This window comes from Heteronotia binoei, chromosome 7 (assembly GCF_032191835.1).
Source record: "Heteronotia binoei isolate CCM8104 ecotype False Entrance Well chromosome 7, APGP_CSIRO_Hbin_v1, whole genome shotgun sequence".
Classification (NCBI taxonomy): domain Eukaryota; kingdom Metazoa; phylum Chordata; class Lepidosauria; order Squamata; family Gekkonidae; genus Heteronotia; species Heteronotia binoei.
In genome coordinates this window covers 120,002,708-120,023,498 of record NC_083229.1, presented here as the reverse complement: position 1 = coordinate 120,023,498, position 20,791 = coordinate 120,002,708, and the positions used below count along the sequence as shown (strand labels likewise).

The window sequence follows — 20,791 nt, the reverse complement described above, 5'->3', positions numbered from 1 at the left end:
CCTTTGCACATTAGGCCACACACCCCTGATGTAGCTAGTCCTCTAAGAGCTTACAAGTCTCTTTTTTGCAAGCTCTTGGAGGATTGGCTACATCAGGGGTGTGTGGCCTAATGTGCAAAGGAGCTCCTGCTAGAATTCCACCCCTGGTTCCTCCCATGTGTGAATGTTCTTAGTGTGTAACAGCAATTCTTAGCATGTGGGTAGGATTTGAAGAAGAAGATTAGATTGGATTTATATCCCGCCCTATACTCTGAATCTCAGAGCGGTCACAATCTCCTTTACCTCCCCCCCCCCAAAAAAGACACCCTGTGAGGTGGGTGGGGCTGAGAGCGCTCTTACAGCAGCTGCCCTTTCAAGGACAACCTCTTCCAGAGCTATGGCTGACCCAAGGCCATTCCAGCAGGTGCAAGTGGAGGAGTGGGGAATTGAACCCGGTTCTCCCAGATAAGAGCCCACACACTTAACCACTACACCAAACTGGCAGTCACAGTCTGCTTTCTTCAGGGTTGGCCCTGCCACTAGGCAAGCTTGGCAATTGCCTAGGACTCCAGCTTTCTGGGGGCACCAAATTGGGTGCCCTACCATGTAACTTGGTGACGTTATCAGTGCAGGAAGGACACCAGAAATTAGCCTTGCCTAGGGTGCCAGACAGGCTGGGGCCAGTCCTGGCTTTCTTAAACAGGAAAGTAACTTTATTACTAAAGAGTAAACTAGATCCAAGAGGGCAGCCGTGTCGGTCTGAAGCAGTTGAAGAAAGCAGGAGTCAAGTGTCACCTTTAAGACCAAGTTTTATTCAGAACGTAAGCTTTCGTGTGCTCTCTCAGCCCGCTATACCTGACCCCCTCGTCTGATGAAGTGTGCTTAGAGAGCACACGAAAGCTTACGTTCTGAATAAAACTTGGTTGGTCTTAAAGGTGGGACTTGACTCCTGCTTTGTTAAAGAGTAAACTAATGCTTTACTACTAAAGATTAAGCAAGAGCTATCATAGTTAGGAGCAATGCTTTTTTCCTGGGGGAATGTGGCGGAACAGAGTTCCAGAACCTCTTTGTGGAAACGGGATTCTCAAAAAATGTTTAAAAGTTCATGAGGGAAGAGGGGCGGGCACCCATGTGCTTCTCCATTTCCCTCTTGAGAGTTCCAGCACTTCTTTTTCCAGAAAAGAAGCCCTAGTTAGGAGATACAGATCTAAGGAAAAGAAAGCATGAAACTTTAGCTAAATTCAGATGGGTTGAATTGAAGCAGCAGAACAAAGTTTAGTCTAGCTAAGTTACCATATAGGAAAGTTACCTTAGGAGGAGCAAAACATGCCCCAGTGTCTCTTCTGCCCCCTTGACAAAGGAAGATGAGTCTCAGAGGTCACAGCACCTGAGCAAAGTGTTTGAACCCAGAACAAAGGGAGATGCCACCTTTTAAAACGTTGGCCTGCTTAGGTGAACTCCCCTCCCCCAAATCCAGAGTTCGGAATTCTGCCCCTTGTGGGAGATATTCTGAGCTCTGCCAGTGAGAAAAACCTGCTCAAGAGGAGACAGCCATGGGCTGTTGTGCCAAAAGCCCATGGCTATCTCCTCTTGAGCAGGTTTTTATGATGCCCATTTGTCTCTTCCTTTGGCAGGTTAGCAGGCAAGTGACCATGAGGCTAGTGCTTGAGAGGAAACGGTGGATGGATAAAGATATTGAGCTGAGTTGAAAAGGTAGACGTGGTCAAGACTCAGTTGACTCAACTGTCTCACCTCTTCTAAAAGCTTAGCTGAACATTTTATGCATCTTCTTTAATTGTGCGCTAGAAGTTTAGATTGCTTTATCTTGGTGAGCAGCCTCGTGGTGCAGAGTGGTAAAGCTGCAGTACTGCAGTCCAAACTCTCTGCTCACGACCTGCGTTTGATCCTGGCGGAAGCTGGGTTCAGGTAGCCGGCTCAGGTTGGCTCAGCCTTCCATCCTTCCGAGGTCGGTCAAATGAGTCCCCAGCTTGCTGGGGGGAAAGTGTAGAAGACTGGGGAAGGCAATGGCAAATCGCCCTGTAAAAAGTCTGCCGTGAAAACATTGTGATGCGACGTCACCCCAGAGTCAGAAACGACTGATTGCTTGCACAGGGGACTGCCTTTACCTTTATCTTGGTGAGGAGCATTCCTAAAACTGTGCGATCTCACTGAGAGCCTGTCTTCTACAGAACAGCAGCGGGCTTCTTGGTCCTCCTATCTTCATCCTGCCTGGTGGCCTTACTTTGGAAAAGCAAGAAAAGACACGTGCCTGGTAAAGATCTCTACCTGTATCTCATTCAGGTCAGTAAGTCCTGTAATAACAATTACAGATAAATTGTAGCGTTCGTTTTCCCAGCCACTGTCTGAAATCAGGCCTGCCTGTTTGCCCAGTCATGTTCATTTTCATAGCGGGAAACTGTGTCAAGTGGTCCTCCCCCGCCCCAGCCTGGTAAGAACTGCTTACCTCAGATAGAAACAGATGGTGTTCACTGCCACAGGAGGTGGTGGCGGCCACAAGCATAGCCACCTTCAAGAGGGGTTTAGATAAAAATATGGAGCAGAGGTCCATCAGTGGCTATTAGCCACAGTGTGTGTATATATAAATTTTTTTGCCACTGTGTGACACAGAGTGTTGGACTGGATGGGCCGTTGGCCTGATCCAACATGGTTTCTCTTATGTTCTGCTATGAAAACAAATTATAATTTATTGAGCATTTGGGTTCTGATTAAAGAAGGTTATATGCAGGACCGGCGCGTGGGACTAGGCAAACCAGGCAATTGCCTAGGGCTCCAGCTCCCTGCAGGGGTGGGCACCCCCTCCCGGGACACGCCCTCCCGAGCCTTGGACTCACTTCCCGTCTGCAGCCCCTGCCGAACGCAAGCGCCACTGAGGGGAAGTGCCTAGTGTTTTTTCTTGGCTTTAATTTTTTAAAATTTATTTTAGTATATTTCTATTCTGCCCATTCCCCACAGGGCTCAGGGCAGAGTACAACATACGATAAAACAATCAAATACAATAAAAACATTTTATAAACAGACAACTCAACAGCACTCAAGAAGTATACCGTAATCACATATTGCCCAGCCTGGTCGTCTCACATCATGATAGCCCATAGAGACGGCAGATATTATTCTGTTTTATAGCACAGGTGACAGTGCCGATAGGGGAGGCCAACCAGATCAAGAATAGACGCCCGCAGCCTCAACTCAAGGCCTGGTGGAACAGCTTCGTTTTACAGGCCCTACGGAAGGCTAATAAGCCAGGTAGGGCCCGGATCTCTGTAGGGAGCTGATTCTACCAGGTCGGGGCCAGGACTGAAAAAGCCCTGGCCCTAGTTGAGGTAAGGTGGCCGTCTCTTGGGCCAGGGACGGCCAACAGACGTTGGAAGGCCGAATGTAACGACCTCCTGGGCATATATGGAAGGAGACGGTCCCACAGGTATGTTGGTCCCAGGCCGCGTAAGGCTTTAAATGTTAGAACCAAAACCTTAAAGCAGATCCGGTACTCAGTGGGCAGCCAGTGCAGACTGCGGAGCACCGGGCGAATGCCCACCTGTAAAGGTGGTGCAGTCAGTTCTCTGACCCCTTAAAGTCAAGAAAAAATGGGACTTGGCTTCCCTTCTGCTGTGCTTGCTGAGGTCAGCACTGCTGAGGGAAACTGACCAGTGTTTTTTCTTGACTTTAAGGGGTCAGGGGAGTTCTCCGACCCCTTAAAGCCAAGAAAACCGGCATTTCCCCTCTCCAGCACCCGCCCAGCGCCACGGAAGGGACATGGTGAGAGCCGGTGTGATGATGTCACCTCTTGGTGACATCATTCCACGTGCACACTTTGTGTACGCGTGAAATGTCTACTTGGGGGGAGGACATTGGGGTTCTGCCTCAGGCAACAGAACCCCACGCGCTGGGACTGCTTATGTGTCCACGAACCAGAAGAAGATCTTGTTTGAAACATGCCTAGAAACCTGGGATGTCCGTAGTCACGTTGTTTAATTCCTGACCAGAGAAACTTTGTCAATTTCAGCAGTCATGGGTACTGGTGGCTTGGATGTTGCAGCCACTGTTCAGCTCATGAATTTTGATTGGATGCTATGGACAATTAATTGATTCAAGGAGATCATTTTTTGTCAATTGTATGTTGGAAGAGATTTAGGGACATTCAGTTAATAAATAATATATCGTCTGATGAAAAAATCAAATTTATTAAGTATTCATGACATTGTTGTAAGTGGATTTATAATTGTAAATTGGCATAAATTCACGGTGTTTACATGTAGTTTTTGCTGTTGTCATTCAGCATCTGAAATCACATTCCAGCTGTATCTGAAGACGTTATCAATGACTCACTTAAAACACCAATCCTGCCACAAATTTGGTTACTCTCTAAGGTGCTTCTAGACCAGGGGTGGCCAAACTGACTGTGGCTCAGGAGCCACATGTGGCTCTTTCACATATTGTGTGGCTCTCAAAGCCCACACCGCCCCATCAGCTGGTTTGGAGAAGGCGTTTGTCTCTTTAAATCACTTCTCCAAGCAAAGCAAGCCGGCATTTAAAGTTATGCATTTAAGAAGTTAAATGCATTTAAAGAAGAAATGCATTTAATGAAGAATGCATTTAAAGTTAAAGTTGCTTTCTTTCCTCCTCTCCCTCTCACCTCCTACCCCCCCATCTATTTGGCTTTCTTTCCTTCCTTCCTGTCTTGCAGCTCTCAAACACCTAACATTCATGTCTTGCATGTCTCAAACACCTGATGTTTATTCTATGTGGCTCTTACATTAAGTGAGTTTGGCCACCCTTGTACTAGACCAGGCGTGGCCAAACTTGCTTAACATAAGAGCCACATAGAATAAACATCAGATGTTTGAGAGCCACAAGACAGCAACATCAGATAAGGAAGGAAGGAAGGAAGGAAGGAAGGAAGGAAGGAAGGAAGGAAGGAAGGAAGGAAGGAAGGAAGGAAGGAAGGAAGGAAGGAAGGAAATAGATGAGGGGAGGGAGGAGGGGGAGAGAGGTGGAAATAAAGCAGTTTAACTTTAAATGCATTCTCCAAGCTGCTAGCTGGTTTGGAGAAGTGATTTAAAGAGAGAAATGCCTTCTCCAAGCTGACCAACAGGGTTTGGGGAGCTTCAAGAGTTGCACCATATGTGTGAAAGAGCCACAAGTGGCTCCCAAGCCGCAGTTTGGCCACCCCTGTACTAGACTCTTGCTCTGTTCTACTGCTACAGAGAGACTTAACTTGGCTACCCATCTTGAGTGACTTGTGCGTATATCACACAAATTTGACCCATTTGCCAATCTTGTAGATGGTTCATACTTGTAAGGATTTGACTTAGCATTAACTATTCCTTTCCTAGGCAAAAAGTTTATCTAGAAGTGGTTAGTCTGCTTTTAATGGATGCCGATACATGTTGTTAAAGTAAATGTTCTCAGCCAAAGGAGCCCCTTTTGAAACGTGTTTCCAGCTTCCACTAGGTGTCACTGTAAATATGGGGTGGATAGAAAAAAGTTAACACCCACATGCACAAGGCAGCCTTTATTGGCATATATAAGATTATAAAATAGAGGGTCGGCCAGGTTACATATTAAAAGAATTATGTAATCCATACAAAATAAAATTGGGATTACAATATAAAAACAAAGTAGCAACATAGTAAAACCTGATACTTATCAGGACGAGTAACCATAGCTCTATAAAAAAAACCTTTGCTACTAATTCTGTTATTTCCGGATCAGAATTATCAAGCAAGAAAAGCACCTTAAAAGCATCAGAGGTCTCTGAAATTTGGGCCAATATGGAATATAAAAGATCCCGGCGGGACGCCAAATAGAGAGGACATTGGAGAAGAACATGGGCGACAGTCTCAACACAAAATAGGAGTCGATTGCACCTTTAAGACCAACTTAGTTTTATTCAGAACGTAAGCTTTCTTGTACTCTCTACACAATCCATCTTACAAGGACAGCACCTACTTTAATAGGGAGTCCCTCGGAATCCGCCAAATAAAATGGCTGACGGAAGGGCATTGAATCTGGCCCAGGAAAAAGCTCTGTGCAGATTTGGAGCTAGAAGTTGGTAGAAGTACACAGCTAGAATATTTGCGTTTGGAACAATCCCTAAGTTTAGGGGAGAACAGGTTCTTTTGGCAAGACTATAAAGATTTTGTAGCTCCGAGCTTAGTAGACGAGATTTTATTTCTAAAAAAGTCTTGGACTCAGAAAGCAAGGATAAGGATTCTAAAGATAGATTCAGTTTAAAAAAAATGTAATTTGCCCTACCTCTCAATTAGCATCTGACTTGCTTTGAAATGCTTCAGATTACCCTCTCTCCCCCCACCCCCCCAGCCTGGCATGAACTGGCTTCCACCAATTTGGCACAATTGGCTTTGCCATTAGCATCACTACTAGGAATAAGAACAATTCAAATGAGGATCACAAAGAGTGTAATTGATTTTGCTGTTGATCTGTGCGTTTCCGGTAGAGTCACCTTCAGTTTAAGTCAAAAGGGGATCAGAGGGAGAGTTCACCCACCGTGAATCGAGAGTTGAGAACTTCCAGAATTGCGATTAAGTACTAATCTTTTCTGGAAATTTATTTTTCCGGTAAGGATTAGCTTTTGCAATCGATTGCTGGTTTTACCTGATATCGTAACTTGGGTTTTGCCCAGCTCTGCTTTCCACTTGTCGCTGAGGCTGGTTTGTTATCCTATGGACATCCTCTTAGTTTTGGCTTGTTGCTCTGGGTCTGTGGCATCGCATCAGAACACCCCAAAGATGCCACCTGCAGCTTATGTATATTAGTGAACAGTTGCTAAGTTTCTTCTTAAAAACTTTATTTTTGCACTTAAAATGTCTTTGGTGTGTATCAAGGAAATAGAATGTGCAAAGTGATCCCTGGTATACTTGGCAGAAGAAAGTGGTCTTGTTTAGAACACCATTTATCATGTGATTTCCCACTCAGAATTTTTATTTAATTTGCACTTGGTCTTGCTCTGTGTGTGTGAAATTCCTATGAAACAAGAGGGGGAACAATTCAGGTTTTAGCCCAGTTGTGTCATCTGTGTCCCAATGGGCTTGGCTTGATAGGGTTGTCAATCTCCAAGTGGACCTCGCCTAGAGTATTGTGTGCAGTTTTGGGCACCACAATTTAAGAAGGATATAGACAAGAGAAGAAGAGTTTGGATTTACACCCCACCCTTCACTACCCAAAGGAGTCTCAGAGCAGCTTACAACTCTCCTTTCCCTTCCCCTCCCCACAGACACCCTGTGAGGTAGGTGGGGCTGAGAGCTGTCTCCCAGAACTACTCTTGAGCAGAACAGCTTTGAGAGAACTTGCGGCTGACCCAAGGTCACATCAGCAGGTGCATGTGGAAGAGTGGAGAATCAAACCCAGTTCTCCCAGATAAGAGTCCGCGCAGTCAACCACTACACCAAGCTTGCTGTGTGTGTGTGTGTGAAATTCCTATGAAACTAGAGGGAAACATGTCCAGAGGAGGGCAACAAAGATGGTGAGGGGTCTGAAGACCAAGTCCTACGAGGAAAGGCTGAAGAAGCTGGGTATGTTTAGCTTGGAGAAGAGATGACTGAGAGGTGATATGATCACCATCTTTAAGTAGTTGAAGGGCTGTCACCTAGAGGATGGTGTGGAGTTGTTTTCTGTTGCCCCAGAAAATCAGACCAGAACCAGTGGGATGAAATCAAATCAAAAGAGTTTCCGGCTCAACATTAGGAAGAAGTTCCTGACCGTTAGAACGATTCCTCAGTGGAACAGGCTTCCTCAGGAGGTGGTGGGCTCTCCTTCTTTGGAAGTTTTTAAAGAGAGGCTAGATGGCCATCTGACAGCAGTTACGATTCTGTGAATTTAGGTAGATCATGAGCAGGAGGGCAGGGGGAGGTTCTTATGATTTTCCTGCATTGTCCAGGGGGTTGGACTAGATGACTGTGGAGGTCTCTTCCAACTCTATGATTTTATCTCCTGGAGTTCAGTTCAGATGGAGAAAATAGCTGCTTTAACTGCATTATAATCCCACTGAGGTACCTCCCCAATCCCCACTCGGCCGAGGCTCACAACCACAGATCTCGAGGAGTTTCCCAGCCGCTTGAAACCTGGCCCCAAGTCCTGTTCTTGTGGTAAGAGCCCTGTGATCCAGTTAGCCTGACCAGAAATTGCCTCTTTCCAGCTTTTGCCGTTTAGCTCATTTCCACCCACACCCTTCAACCACCTCTACTCACAGCAGCTGTATTTCCACATAGACTGTGTGGAGTTCTGAAGCATTTCAGAGTGTTCCAAAACAGCCAGACAGAACCCCGTATAGCAGGGGGGTCAACCATGCAGCCTTCAGGCCCCCAGAAGGCTCCTTTCAGGCCCGCAAGTAACTCACTGTCATCTGCTATCTTCTCTTTCTCTCTTGCTTCCCTCTGCATCGCAGCTTGCTTTGCCAGGCTTGCTCCATTGCACAGGAGCTACAGAGCAAAGCCTCTGTTTTCTCCATTGGCTGAACCTCCTCCCTTGGGGAGAAAGATGGGAAGGGAGAGCTTGCTTTGCCAGGCTCTCTCAAGTGCACAGGATAGCTACTGAGTCAAGACTCTCTTCCTTCTGTTGGCTGAGGCTCCTCCCCCTCCTGGTCCCCTGGGGAAGGAAGGAAAGAGCCAGAGCTTCCTTTGCCCAGTTCCCTAGATCCCATGGGAGAGATACAAAGAAAATACGTTTAAGACCAACGAGTGCTAATGTTTTAAGCGTGTTTTGTTTTACGCTTTTAAAAAATCATTGTGTTTGTCTGTGTCTTTTATAAAGCTTATCTCTCTGTTACCTGGCATTACATTTTATGACACCCATGGCCCGACCCAACAAGGTCTCATTTATGTCAGATCCGGTCCTCGTAACAAATGAGTGACATCCCTGCCATGTAGTGTTACATTCCCCTTTGCTTATTTTTGTGGGGCCGCTGCTCTGATTTTAATTTCGCTGTCATGAAAAGGGCACTGAAGAACCCTAAAGCAAAAGCGCCCTGGCCTGTCATTGTTTGCTTGTCGACATGGGACACATGGTACATTTTTGGTGATCAGCTGGGTGGGTAGATTGCGAATGCAGTTGTGGAGGCAAGCAGAAATACTGCAGCACCATCTCGCCATAGGGCTCACTGAATCATCACGTTGGGGAGCCGGCTGCGGGTGCCTTTTGGATGGAACCATCTGGGCGTGTTGGAGCAACATGTGCGAATATGCTTGAGCCTTTTCTAGCCAGCTCTCTGTGCCTAATTCCCTTCTCTCTTCCTCTGCTACGGGTGGGTGGGGACCGCCTCCCTGGTAAGAACCGTGACTCCTTTCTTGACGACGGGCTGGATTCCTTTCAGCTCTTTTGTTTCCCCAAGCATTTAACTCTTAAGGGGAATAACAACATACCATCGGCAAGAACCTGAGATCGCCTTTGTAGAATTAGGATGGGGGAAGGTTAGTGTTATTTTTGCTAAGTCCAAAGCCTGGGATGATTGCAGGGGGGGAAGGAGAGCCCGGAGCCCAGTGTGTATGTCTTACGGTTTCCCCTATGGATAGTCACTTGATGGCACATCAGGAGAAGTTCATTAAACCCACATAAAAACCAGCACCAAATAGCTGCTGCTCGATGTTCGCCTCTAATTACCTCTCCAATCTGTAATGCTGAAAGCTTGAAACAGACTCCTATTGACAAATCAGGCTCACTTTCTTAAAAAAAAACCCCTCAAACTTCCTCCCAAGTCCTTCTTTTGGCTGAACTCGAGCGTGAAATACGGTTATGCAAGTATGAATCAACAGTTTGCTCTAGGAGGTGCTGAACGGTTGAAGGGCATCCAAGATGTAGTGGGAGTTATACAACCTGCTGGCTGTCGAACAAAAGCATGATATTCACATGAGAAAAATGCAAGTGGGGAGGGAGGGAGGATGTAGGGCTGGAAGAGGCCTCACACTGCAGGCCAACTGGCCCCAGCCTCCCCGCTCAAAGCCAGAAGACGGTTGTCCAGCCTTTGGCTGATGACCTCCCAGTGCAGGGTGGCCAGGTCTGTGTTGGAAAATACCTGGAGACTAAGGGGGTGGATCTGGGAGAGGGAGGGGGGAGGGGAGGGGTGGGGCCTCAGCATGGTGCAGTGCCATAGAGTCCACCCTGCAAAGCAGCCGTTTTCTCCAGGGGAGCTGATCTCCGCCAGCTGGAGATCAGTTGTAAAAGTGGGAGATTTCCAGGCCTCACCCGGAGGCTGGCAACCCAGTGGCAGAACCTCCCGGAGCTGCAGAGAGCAAGTCTTTGCCCTCTCTTCCAGCCCGTGTTTGAAGAACACGATCTCCCCTCAGTCTGTGGGCTAAATGTTTTAGGGGTGCCAGCCTCCAAGTGGGAATTGGAGCGCCTCTCCAGACTGCAGAGATCAGTTCTCCTGGAGAAAAGGGATGCTTTGGGGGGTGGACTCTCTGGCATTGCCGCCCAGGCTTCATCCCCAAATCTCCAGGCATTTCCCATCCTGGATCTTGCACCCCTACCCCCCCATCCCCCACCAGTGGCCAGGAGGCACCCCTCATGTATACTCAGTTCCTTCAACCTATTCTGTATTTTATGTATTTATTGATTATATCATAAATCGTCATATCCCACTTTTCCTCCTGGTTCAAAACACCTTACAATATTAGTTGAGACACTTTCAGTTTGAAAGCAATCATAGCAACCCCCCAAATCTCTCCCTTGCCTCCCTTATTTAGGACTTCCTTTGCAGGGTTAAAGCTGCAGTACTGCAGTCCTAAGCTCTGCTCACGACCTGAGTTCGATCCCCGGCGGAAGCTGGGTTTTCATGTAGCCGGCTCCAGGTTGACTCAGCCTTCCATCCTTCCGAGGTCGGTCAAATGAGTCCCCAGCTTGCTGGGGGAAAAGCGTAGATGACTGGGGAATGCAATGGCAAACCACCCCTTAAAAAGTCTGCCATGAAAACGTGAAAGCAATGTCACCCCAGAATCGAAAACGACTGGTGCTTGCACAGGGGACCTTTCCTTTCCTTGCAGGCTCCTCCCCCCAGCTCTCTTTGCTCCCTTCCTTTAACCCCATTCCCATTTCATACACTCATAGAATCATAGCATCGGAAGGGACCTCCAGGGCCATCTACTCCAAAACCCTGCATAATGCAGGTAACCCACAAATACCTCCCCAGTACACATGCACCCAGTGACCCCTGCTCTGTGCCCAGATGGCAAAAAACCTCCAGGATCCCTCGCCAAACTGGCCTGGAGAAAAATTGCTGCCCGATCCCAAAGTGGTGATCAGCATTTTGCTGGGCCACGAGAACCGAGCCCTAATGCAGCCTTTCCTGCAATCCTTCTTATGATCTGAGTTCACCCAATCAGCAATGCCGTCAGATGAACATTTAGCCTCTGTTTAAAATTCTCCAAAGGAGAACTGACCACCTCCCCAGAAAGCCTGTTCTACTGAGGAACTGCTCTCTCAGGAAGTTCTTCCTAACATGTGCTTGAAAACTCTTTTGATTTAATTTCAACCCGTTGGTTCTTGTCTGACCGCCTGGGACCGTAGAAAGCAACTCCGCACCATCCTCACCAACTTCATCGCCCTCCTCTGGACACGGTGAGCTACGCTGTAATTTCGAACAGCCGTTGAAAGTGCCAAAGTTGCATTTGGTTTTGGAGGTTCTCTGTAGTTTTTCAAGCAAGGAAAACTGATGGGAGATTTGGAAAGGCTGATATAGAATTTATAGGGAACATGTCATTTGCAAACAACGACAACAACAAAACCATAAGGGTTTTTTTTGTTGAAGAAAAACAAGAGATTCCAAAAATTCACCCTGTAGGCATCAGAATAAAGTCATGCTCTCTGTCCTCCTACAACATGCCCAGAACTCAGTCTGTGTTAGTCTGTCCGAAGCAGCAGAAAAGTGCAAGCACCTTCGAGACTAACACAGTTTGTGGCCAGTGTGCCCTCTAAGCTGAGCTGGCGTGAGCTAGCACACAGATTTGTAGCCTCCAGCTCACCCATTTTTGTCTTGGCTCGGGAAAGATGGCCCCAGAGCACACTCAGTTACGCAGCAGCTCACAACTTTCATGCCAGTCGCTCACAAAGCAGAATTTTTGCTCACAAGACTCTGCAGCTTAGAGGGAACATTGTTTGTGGCAGGGCAGGAGCTTTCATGGAGTCACTGCTCACGTCTTCAGATATGAACGGTGCCCCCTGGGCTTGTGTTTCAGGTCTAGCCCTAGCTTGTGTTCCAGGCAAATCTGCAGTTGTCTGCAGTTGTCTGCACCACTACCGCTCCTCAGTGATATTATATATAAGGAACATGTGTAGAGAGCAGGAGAAATACACGCAAGCCAGTGTGGCATCGTAGCAGCCCCAAATGCTCCGGTGCTGGGAAACTTCTCATGTAACAGTGATCAAATTTTGCTGGTCACGGCCCTGCCTTGTCATCTCTCCTTGCAAAGTTCTGATGCTGAAGATCTTCAGAATTACCCAGGTGGTGCTGTCCATTGTGAATGGCGTTTTTGTTTAACTATAAAAACTTGGGCTGAAATCTGAACATTTAAGCAAAAATGTGTTGTTTACAATCGATAGCACGGGGAGTCATTTCATAGAAAAAGAGGTGCCGGTGCTCATTAGCACAAACCATTTGCCTGTGCCGCACAGCCCTGACATCACTGGGAGGTGCACTAAATTGGATCAGCTCAGCATCTACCTTAAAATGCTTCCTGAATTATAATTGTCATCATAAAACCTTATCCCCATCATACTTTTAAAATTACTTTCTTCTGTGTGGCCGCAGTGGCAGGATGAAGATTTTTATCTCTCTGCTTTATATGTTTTGGTTATTTTCCCTTTTTTTTGTGTGTGTGTGTAAAAATATTAGCATGTTTGTCAGATCTTAGAATTCAGCAAAATTCTCACAGGGGGCTTGAACAATGGAGCCCAGAAGCAAGGATTTGGGGAGGAGGGAAGGGATGGTAAAAAGGAAAGGAAGGGGGAGAGAGGAAGGGAGGGAGGGGGAGAGAGAAAAGAAGGAAGGAAAGGAAGGAAGGGGGAGAGAGAAAGGAAGGAAAGGAAGGAAGGGAGGGGGAGAGAGGAAGGAAGGGAGGGAGGGGGAGAGAGAAAAGAAGGAAGGAAAGGAAGGAAGGGGGAGAGAGAAAAGAAGGAAGGAAAGGAAGGAAGGGAGGGGGAGAGAGAAAGGAAGGAAGGGAGGGAGGGAAGGGGAGAGAGAAAAGAAGGAAGGAAGGGGGAGAGAGAAAGGAAGGAAAGAAGGAAAGGTAGGAAGGAACGAAGAATTTAGAGGTTCTGGAGCTCCTGCCCAAAATGAGGCCTGGATAGCATCTTATGTAAATTATGCCACTTAAGATAGGGAATCTCGACCCTAGTAAGAAGACCTACTTATTTCTCATTTCCTTTTCTTAGTTTGAATTTTAAAAGGTGAGTGTGTAGAATCTGTACGGTAACATTAACTTTTCTCCTGTCCGCTTCTCCTTAATCACCACCTTGTGGAAGAACCAGCTGGGCGACTGGCCCTCTTCCTTAAAAGCACCTGGTTCTTTTCTTCTCTATGTTTTGCTTTCTTTCGTAGTTGCTGAGCCTGGCGCTTTCCTCGTACCTTGTGAAAAACACCCACAGCAGTCTGGAAAGCAAGCAAGGATTGCCTTTAATAAATCAAGTTATGAGCTGGACAACGCTAGGTGAGCCTCCTTGTCTTGGTCTCGATTAATCTGGAATATGGATGATGTGGGGCTTGCAAAGGAAGATGTTGGTTTGCTGCTGTCTCTGTTACTTTCTAGGGGGCGGGGGTTGGATCCCATTGATCCGTACCCCTTTGATGAAGGCATCTTGCTTGAAGAGCATCTTTATTGATAGGTATAGCAGAGTTGCAGTATATAACTCTCCCAGGAAGTATATTGCAAAAGTTAAACTTATATTCAAGTATCGATCCATTTGGGCAGCCATGTTGGTCTGAAGCAACAGAACAAAGTAGGAGTTCAGTAGCACCTTTAAGACCAACCAAGTTTTCCCCCCGAATGTATTATTCAGAATATATTCAAGTATATTCAGTTCACATTCCGGTTGCAGTTGAAAAGAGAACGTAAGAGGAGCACTGCTTGATCAGACCAGTAGTCTATCTGGTCCAACATTCTGTCTCACACGGTAGCCAACCAGTTCCTCTAAATAGCCAGCAACAAGGCTTAAAGGCCAAGGCCTTCATGAGAACGTAAGAAGATCCCTGCTGGATCAGACCAGTAGTCCACCTACTCAAGCATCCTGTCTCACACTGTGACCAATCAGTTCCTTTGGACAGCCACCAATAGGGCATAAAGAGCAAGGCCTTCCTGAGAACACAAGAAGGGCCCTGCTGGATCAGACCAGTAGCCCATCTAGCCCAGCATTCTGTCTCACACAGAGGCCACCCAGTTCCTCTGAATAGCCATCAGCAGGGCATAAAGGCCAAGGCCTTCCCCTGATGTTGGCTCCCGGCTCTGGGATTCAGAGGTTGACTGCCTCTGAATGGGGAGGTTCCTCTCAGTCACCACGGCTAGTAACCATTTATAGGCTTATCTGTCTGAATCCCCTTTGAAAGTTATTTATTCCTGTGGCCATCATTACATCTTCCAGCAGCGAGGTCCACATTTTAATCACTGTGTAAAGTAGTATTCCCTTTTGTCTGTTCTGAACCTATTGCCCATCAGCTTTATTGGAATTCCGTGAGTTCTAGTATTTTGGGAGAGGGTGGGGAAAAGTTCTTTTCCTCTCTCCATCCCAGGCATAATTTTATCATGCCCCCCCTTTAGTCCAATGTTCCCTCTAAGCTGTTCCTCCATATTCCCCCCGAGAAAAGCCCTGCCCATATGAAATATTCTCTCTTGATAGGCGCCACCTGTGCATGACTTCCTGGGTAGGCCAAAGCAATTGCGTTTTAGCCTTCCTACAAGTAGAAAGTTCTCCCTGTGGGGAGAAGTTTCCCCCAGGTTAGTTCCATCTTTTGTGAGGTAAATTCAAAATGGTGGCAGCAAAGGAAGTATTTCTCATTTGTTTTTCTGTCTGGTTATACTGGAATTCTCACTATAGAAGAGCGAAAAGAGTGTCTCTTACTGTTGCCTCTGAGCTAGACCAGGGGTCCCCAACCTTTCTGGGCTTATGCGCACATTTGGAATTGTAACACGGTGCTAGGGTTGCCAAGTCCAATTTAAGAAATATGTGGGGACTTTGGGGGTGGAGCCAGGAGACTTTGGGGGTGGAGCTAGGAGACATTAGGGGTGGAGCCAAGATCAAGGCTGTGACAAACATAATTGAACTCCAAAGGGAGTTCTGGCCATCACATTTAAAGGGACAGCACACCTTTTCAATGCCTTCCTTCCATAGGAAATAATGAAGGATAGGGGCACCTTCTTTTGGGGCTCATAGAATTGGACCCCCTGGTTCAATCTTTTTGAAACTTTGGGGGGTATTTTGGGGAGAGGCACTAGATGCTATACTGAAAATTTGGTGCCTCTACCTCAAAAAGCAGCCCCCCCAGAGCCCCAGATACCCGCGGATCAATTCTCTATTATTTTCTATGGGAATAAATCTCCCTAGGGAATAAAAGAGTTCCCAGCAGACATTTCCCTCCCCTCCCCCCGCTTTCTGACGACCCTGAAGCGGGGGGAGGGCCTCCAAACTGGGGGATCCCCTGCCCCCACCTGGGGATTGGCAACCCTACACGGTGCACAAAATGGCTGCTACAGGAGGTGAGGCCTCACAGAGGAAGAAGAGGGTTAGTTTAAAAAAATACACTGGGAAAGAGGGGTAGCAGAACCAACATAGTGGTATATATAGACATTGAAACTATATTACTTTAGCTATATTACTGAAACTATATTACTTTAACCTACATAGCCAATCAGATCTTCAGATGATCTACATAGCCAATCAGATAAGAAGCCGTACTGGGCAAGAGCCCCGCCTGGACCCACCTACTTTCAGAAACACTCAGTGGGCTCCAAGAAAGCTGTTGGCAGGCGCCATGACACCTGCGGACACAGTGCTGGGGACTCGTGAGGTAAACTTGGCTTCCAGGAGTAGGAATGCACAATAGCTGCTGGTTCATAAGAAACAATGAAACTTTTTTTCCCTCAGTAGCGCACCACTTTTGAGAGCAGTCAAGGGAGGGATTGTTCAAGTCCTCTTGCCCTGACCAATTATTTTCGATGTCTTGCAGCTTCATCCTTGATCGTACCACTGTTAAGCTCTACAGTGCTCTTCTTGAGGCTCCTGAGCATTTTCCTTTCACTGATGTCCACGTACCTTCTGCTTAGCACAGGGTAACACACTTTGTTGTGTTGGGTTTTTTTACAAAAAGAATTCAATATATTCTGTGTGTGTTATGTATCAAGTGCATCGAGTTGGTCCTGGAGGCAGGACTGGGGAAACCCCCCGGACTTAATGTGGCTGCCACAAAGTGGGGGAGAGCTTCCCTTTGAAGAGTCGTCACCTCAGAGAAAACGTTCTGCACGAATCCAGCGTGCCTCCTGCATGCTTTTTAGTATCTGATGAGTTAAAGGCTGTGCAATTGAAGTCCATGACTGCATGGAATGTACTCTCTTGACAGACACTGCCTGTGAGTGCCTTCCTGGGTAGGCCAAAGCAATTGAGTTTTAAACCTGTCTACAAGTAGAAAGTGGGAAACCCTACAGGGGGAAGTTTCCCTCAAGTTAGTCCCAGCTTTTGTGAGGTAAATTCAAAATGGTGCAAGTCCATTCACTTAAATATAGAAACTTGAGTTGTGGACTCCTGTTCCGTCAGGCTTTGTTAGTTCCTGGATCGGCTATCTACCCCCTTTTATCTGTTGTTAGTGTTCCCTGTGCATGTGTGAATGTGCACGTGGGGGGGAATAAATGGGGACTAAAAATCTATATTTTGGCCTCTTTATTTCCCTGATTTTACTGCTTAACTAAAACCTTTGTCGCCATTTGTGTTGGTGTAGATATGAAGCGCTTTTCCCACCAGCCTTGACATTGTTAATGTTTGTGTGGATTACTATGGAACAAGAAGCGCGGAAAAGTTATGGAGTTTCACTGAAGCCAAAGGTAATGTTTGATTTGTAACCCCCATTTACGCTGGAAACCTCATTCACAAGTTACAGGCAATATGCATACCGTCTGTGCACAGTAGGCACTTGATTTTTCTTCATACTTTGAGTAATTCTCATGCTACATTCAGCAAATGTACAGCTGAAACGTGATTGAAACCACAAGTTTATCCAACTCCTCATCCCTTGTTTCATCTGTTAAGTGAACATGTGTTGGCTCTTTCTTACCAATAGATATATATGCATTCACCGTAACATATTACTCTATGGTGACCGCTTCAAATTTTGACTTCAGTTAGAGTCTTCTGCTGGATGCAATTATTTATTCTGGAGGCCTCACTTCAAGAAGGGTGTGGACAGAAGGGGAGGGGTGCAGAGGAGAGCGACAAGGATGATCCGGGCCCCAGAGACCAATGTTCCCTCTAAACTGCAGAGTCCCGTGAACAAAAAATCTACTTTGAGAGCTACTGGCATTAAAGTTGTGAGCTACTGCATAAATTAGTGTGCTCTGGGGTCATCCTTCCTGAGCTAAGACAAAAATGTGTGTGCTGAAGGCTAAAAATTTGTGAGCTAGTTCACACTAACTCAGCTTAGAGGAAACACTGCTGGAGACCAAGCCCTATGAAGAAAGGCTGAAGGACTTAGGAATGTTCAGTCTGGAGGAGGCTGAGGGGGTGGGATATGATTGCTCTCTTGAAGTCTTTGAAGGGCTGTCACTTAGAGGAGGTCAGAGAGCTGTTGGAAAGGACACACATTAATGGGTTTTAATTAAGGGTGGGAAGGTACCAGCTGGATAAAGGTTAAAACGCTTGGGGCTCTTTAGCTTGGAGAAACGTCGACTGTGTGGTGACATGATAGAGGTTTACAAGATTATGAATGGGATGGAGAAAGTAGAGAAAGAAGTACTTTTCTCCCTTTCTCACAATACAAGAACTCGTGGACATTCAATGAAATTGCTGAGCAGTCAGGTTAAAACGGATAAAAGGAAGTACTTCTTCACCCAAAGGGTGATTAACATGTGGAATTCACTGCCACAGGAGGTGGTGGCGGCTACAAGCACAGCCAGCTTTAAGAGGGGATTGGATAAAAATATGGAGCAGAGGTCCATCAGTGGCTATTAGCCACAGTGTGTGTGTATATAAATATGTGTGTGTGGGTGGGTGTGTATACACACACACATATATTGGCCACTGTGTGACACAGAGTGTTGGACTGGATGGGCCATTCGCCTGATCCAACATGGCTTCTCTTATGTTCTTATGGATAGTAGGAAAAACTTTTTTACAGTAAGAGTTTGATTCCAGCGGAAGCTGGTTCAAGTAGCCAGCTCAAGGTTGACTCAGCCTTCCATCCTTCCGAGGTCGGTAAAACGAGTCCCCAGCTTGCTGGGGGGAAAGTGTAATGACTGGGGAAGGAAATGGCAAACCACCCCGTAAAAAGGTCTGCCATGAAAATGTTGTGAAAGCAGCATCACCCCAGAGTCGGAAACAGCTGGTGCTTGCACAGAGGACCTTTCCTTTTTTCTTCAACAGTGGAAGCAGCTACCAAAGGAGGTGGTGAGCTCCCCCTTTTTGACAGCTAAGCAGCAGCTGGACAAACACTTGTTGGAAGTGCTGTAGGCCAGAGGTGGCCAAATTGCGGCTCAGGAGCCACAGGGAGCTCTTTCACACATATTGTGTGGTTCTTAAAGCCCCCACCCCACCGCATCAGCTGGCTTGGAGAAGGCATTTGTCGCTTTAAGTCACTTCTCCAAACCAAGCCACCTGGCAGCTTGACTTGGAGAACCTCTGATGAGTGGCTTTTGAGAAAGCAAGCCTTTGGACAGGGGTGGCTGAACTTGCTTAATGTAAGAGCCATATAGATTAAATGTCAGTTGTTTGAGAGCGGCAAGGAAGGAAAGGTAGAAAGGAAGCAGATAGATGGTGGAAAGAAAGCAACTTGAACTTTAAATGCATTCTCCAAGCTGGCTTGGCTTGGCGAAGTGCTTTAAAGAAGATGAAGACTGCAGATTTATACCCCGCCCTTCTCTCTGAATCAGAGACTCAGAGCGACTTACAATCTCCTATATCTTCTCCCCCCACAACAGACACCCTGTGAGGTGGGTGGGGCTGAGTGCTCTCACAGCAGCTGCCCTTTCAAGGACAACTCCTGCGATAGCTATGGCTGACCCAAGCCCATTCCAGCAGGTGCAAGTGGAGGAGTGCAGAATCAAACCCGGTTCTCCCGGATAAGAGTCCGTACACTTAACCACTACACCAAACTAGCTCTCTGGCTTAAAGAGACAAATGACGGGGTGGTGGAGGCTTTGAGAGCCACAGAATATGTGTGAAAGAGCCATATATGGTTCCCGTGCTGTGGTTTGGCCACCCCTGCCTTAGGAGAACCACAGAAGTTGTGCTATCTTCGCCTATCTCAGAGGCTAGCTGGATTTGTTCTAGGGTATCCCTGATATCTTCAAATCCAAGGTATGTTTCTCCTAAAGGAGTACTGGAAGGAGTTATAGGAGGGTAGATTTCAGCTGATCATTAGGATTTAGCCCCAGAGGCCTAGGATGTGGGTTCTCGTTCTCGTGCTGTGGAGATGGAGCTCCGCAATTCCTTTCCTCCGAGACTCACCAGGGGATATCGTTAGAGCTGCCGAACCCCGCGTGACTTTTGCGAATAACGGCAATATGTCTCTTCCCATCAGTAGGTTTGGTGGAAAGGAAGGGGAAATAAGGTGGCAAACAGAAAGGTCAAGGAATTATTTCCTTACCTGTGGTGGTGGAGCTATTTCTACTGGATCACTCCAGTTCAGCGATAACTTTCTTGAAGAGAGCCATTAAAGTGTAATAAAACTGTGGGAGAAGCAGCTTCCATGGCGGCCCCGGCTGGCTTCCGTGAAGCAGCAGCTCCTTAATTTCTCATTTGTTCCCCTGAAAATATATCTTTAATATCAACATGAACTTAACTGACACTGCCGTATTGATTCTTTCTCACTATCTTTTATAGCTTGCTGCTCTCAGCTTTTCGCACACGGCCGATATAACTGAATTTCGACAACTGCACGTGGGTGACATCAGGCGATCTTTTTTCTACGTATCCTTGAGCAGTCCTTCATTGAGGAAACTTCAACTGTTGCACAGAAATCCCTGGGTTTACCAGGGGTCAGCGTGGGCCCCACGGAAAAATCATAGGGAGGGGACCCATTTGGAAGAACTGTTTTCCTAACCCCAAAATCTGTCCTCCCAAAATCCTCTAAACTCTCAGGGGCAAGCTGATTCCCCCTCTTTCCCTTTAATTAATACTTGACTGCTTTCAATGTGTAGTGGCTAGTGTATTGAACTTATGGAAATCCAGGTTCGAATCCTGATTCTGCCATGGAAGGTTGCCGGGTGACCTTGGGCCAGTCACAGACTCTCAGCTTCACCAACCTCACAGGTTGTAACAAGGATAAAATGGGTTGAGAATGACGGAGAGTTGTAACGAGGATAAAATGAATGAGAATGACGGAGAGAAAGGCAAATAAAAATTCAGTAACTATTTCCCCTTCTGGACCATTCTCATCTCTTATCAGGCAGTGTTTTGAGGGGTTTTCTCTCTTTTTGTTTAGTTTGCAAAGGCATGCTTTTTCGTATGTAGCCGGGGAGCCTCCTAAGTAGGTCGAGACTGCTGCTTTGAGCGTGGAGAACGAGATCTGGTGACTTTCATCATCCGGGTGGGGGTGAGTTTTCTGTTGGGTGCAGAGGGCCACTGGACTTAATTTGAAGGTGATGCTATC

The 20,791-nt window shown here is 46.7% G+C and overlaps 1 protein-coding gene across 1 annotated transcript in view; it reads left to right on the top strand.

The window, feature by feature from the left end:
• Positions 1-20,791, top strand: part of LOC132575565 (GPI ethanolamine phosphate transferase 1-like) — a 71,750-nt gene that overhangs the window by 502 nt on the left and 50,457 nt on the right. Inside the window, exons 2-6 of the mRNA XM_060244372.1 lie at positions 2,169-2,280; positions 13,544-13,652; positions 16,163-16,265; positions 16,928-17,030; positions 20,023-20,109. Coding sequence (XP_060100355.1) covers positions 2,169-2,280; positions 13,544-13,652; positions 16,163-16,265; positions 16,928-17,030; positions 20,023-20,109 — 514 coding nt within the window. The remainder of the gene's footprint in view (positions 1-2,168; positions 2,281-13,543; positions 13,653-16,162; positions 16,266-16,927; positions 17,031-20,022; positions 20,110-20,791) is intronic.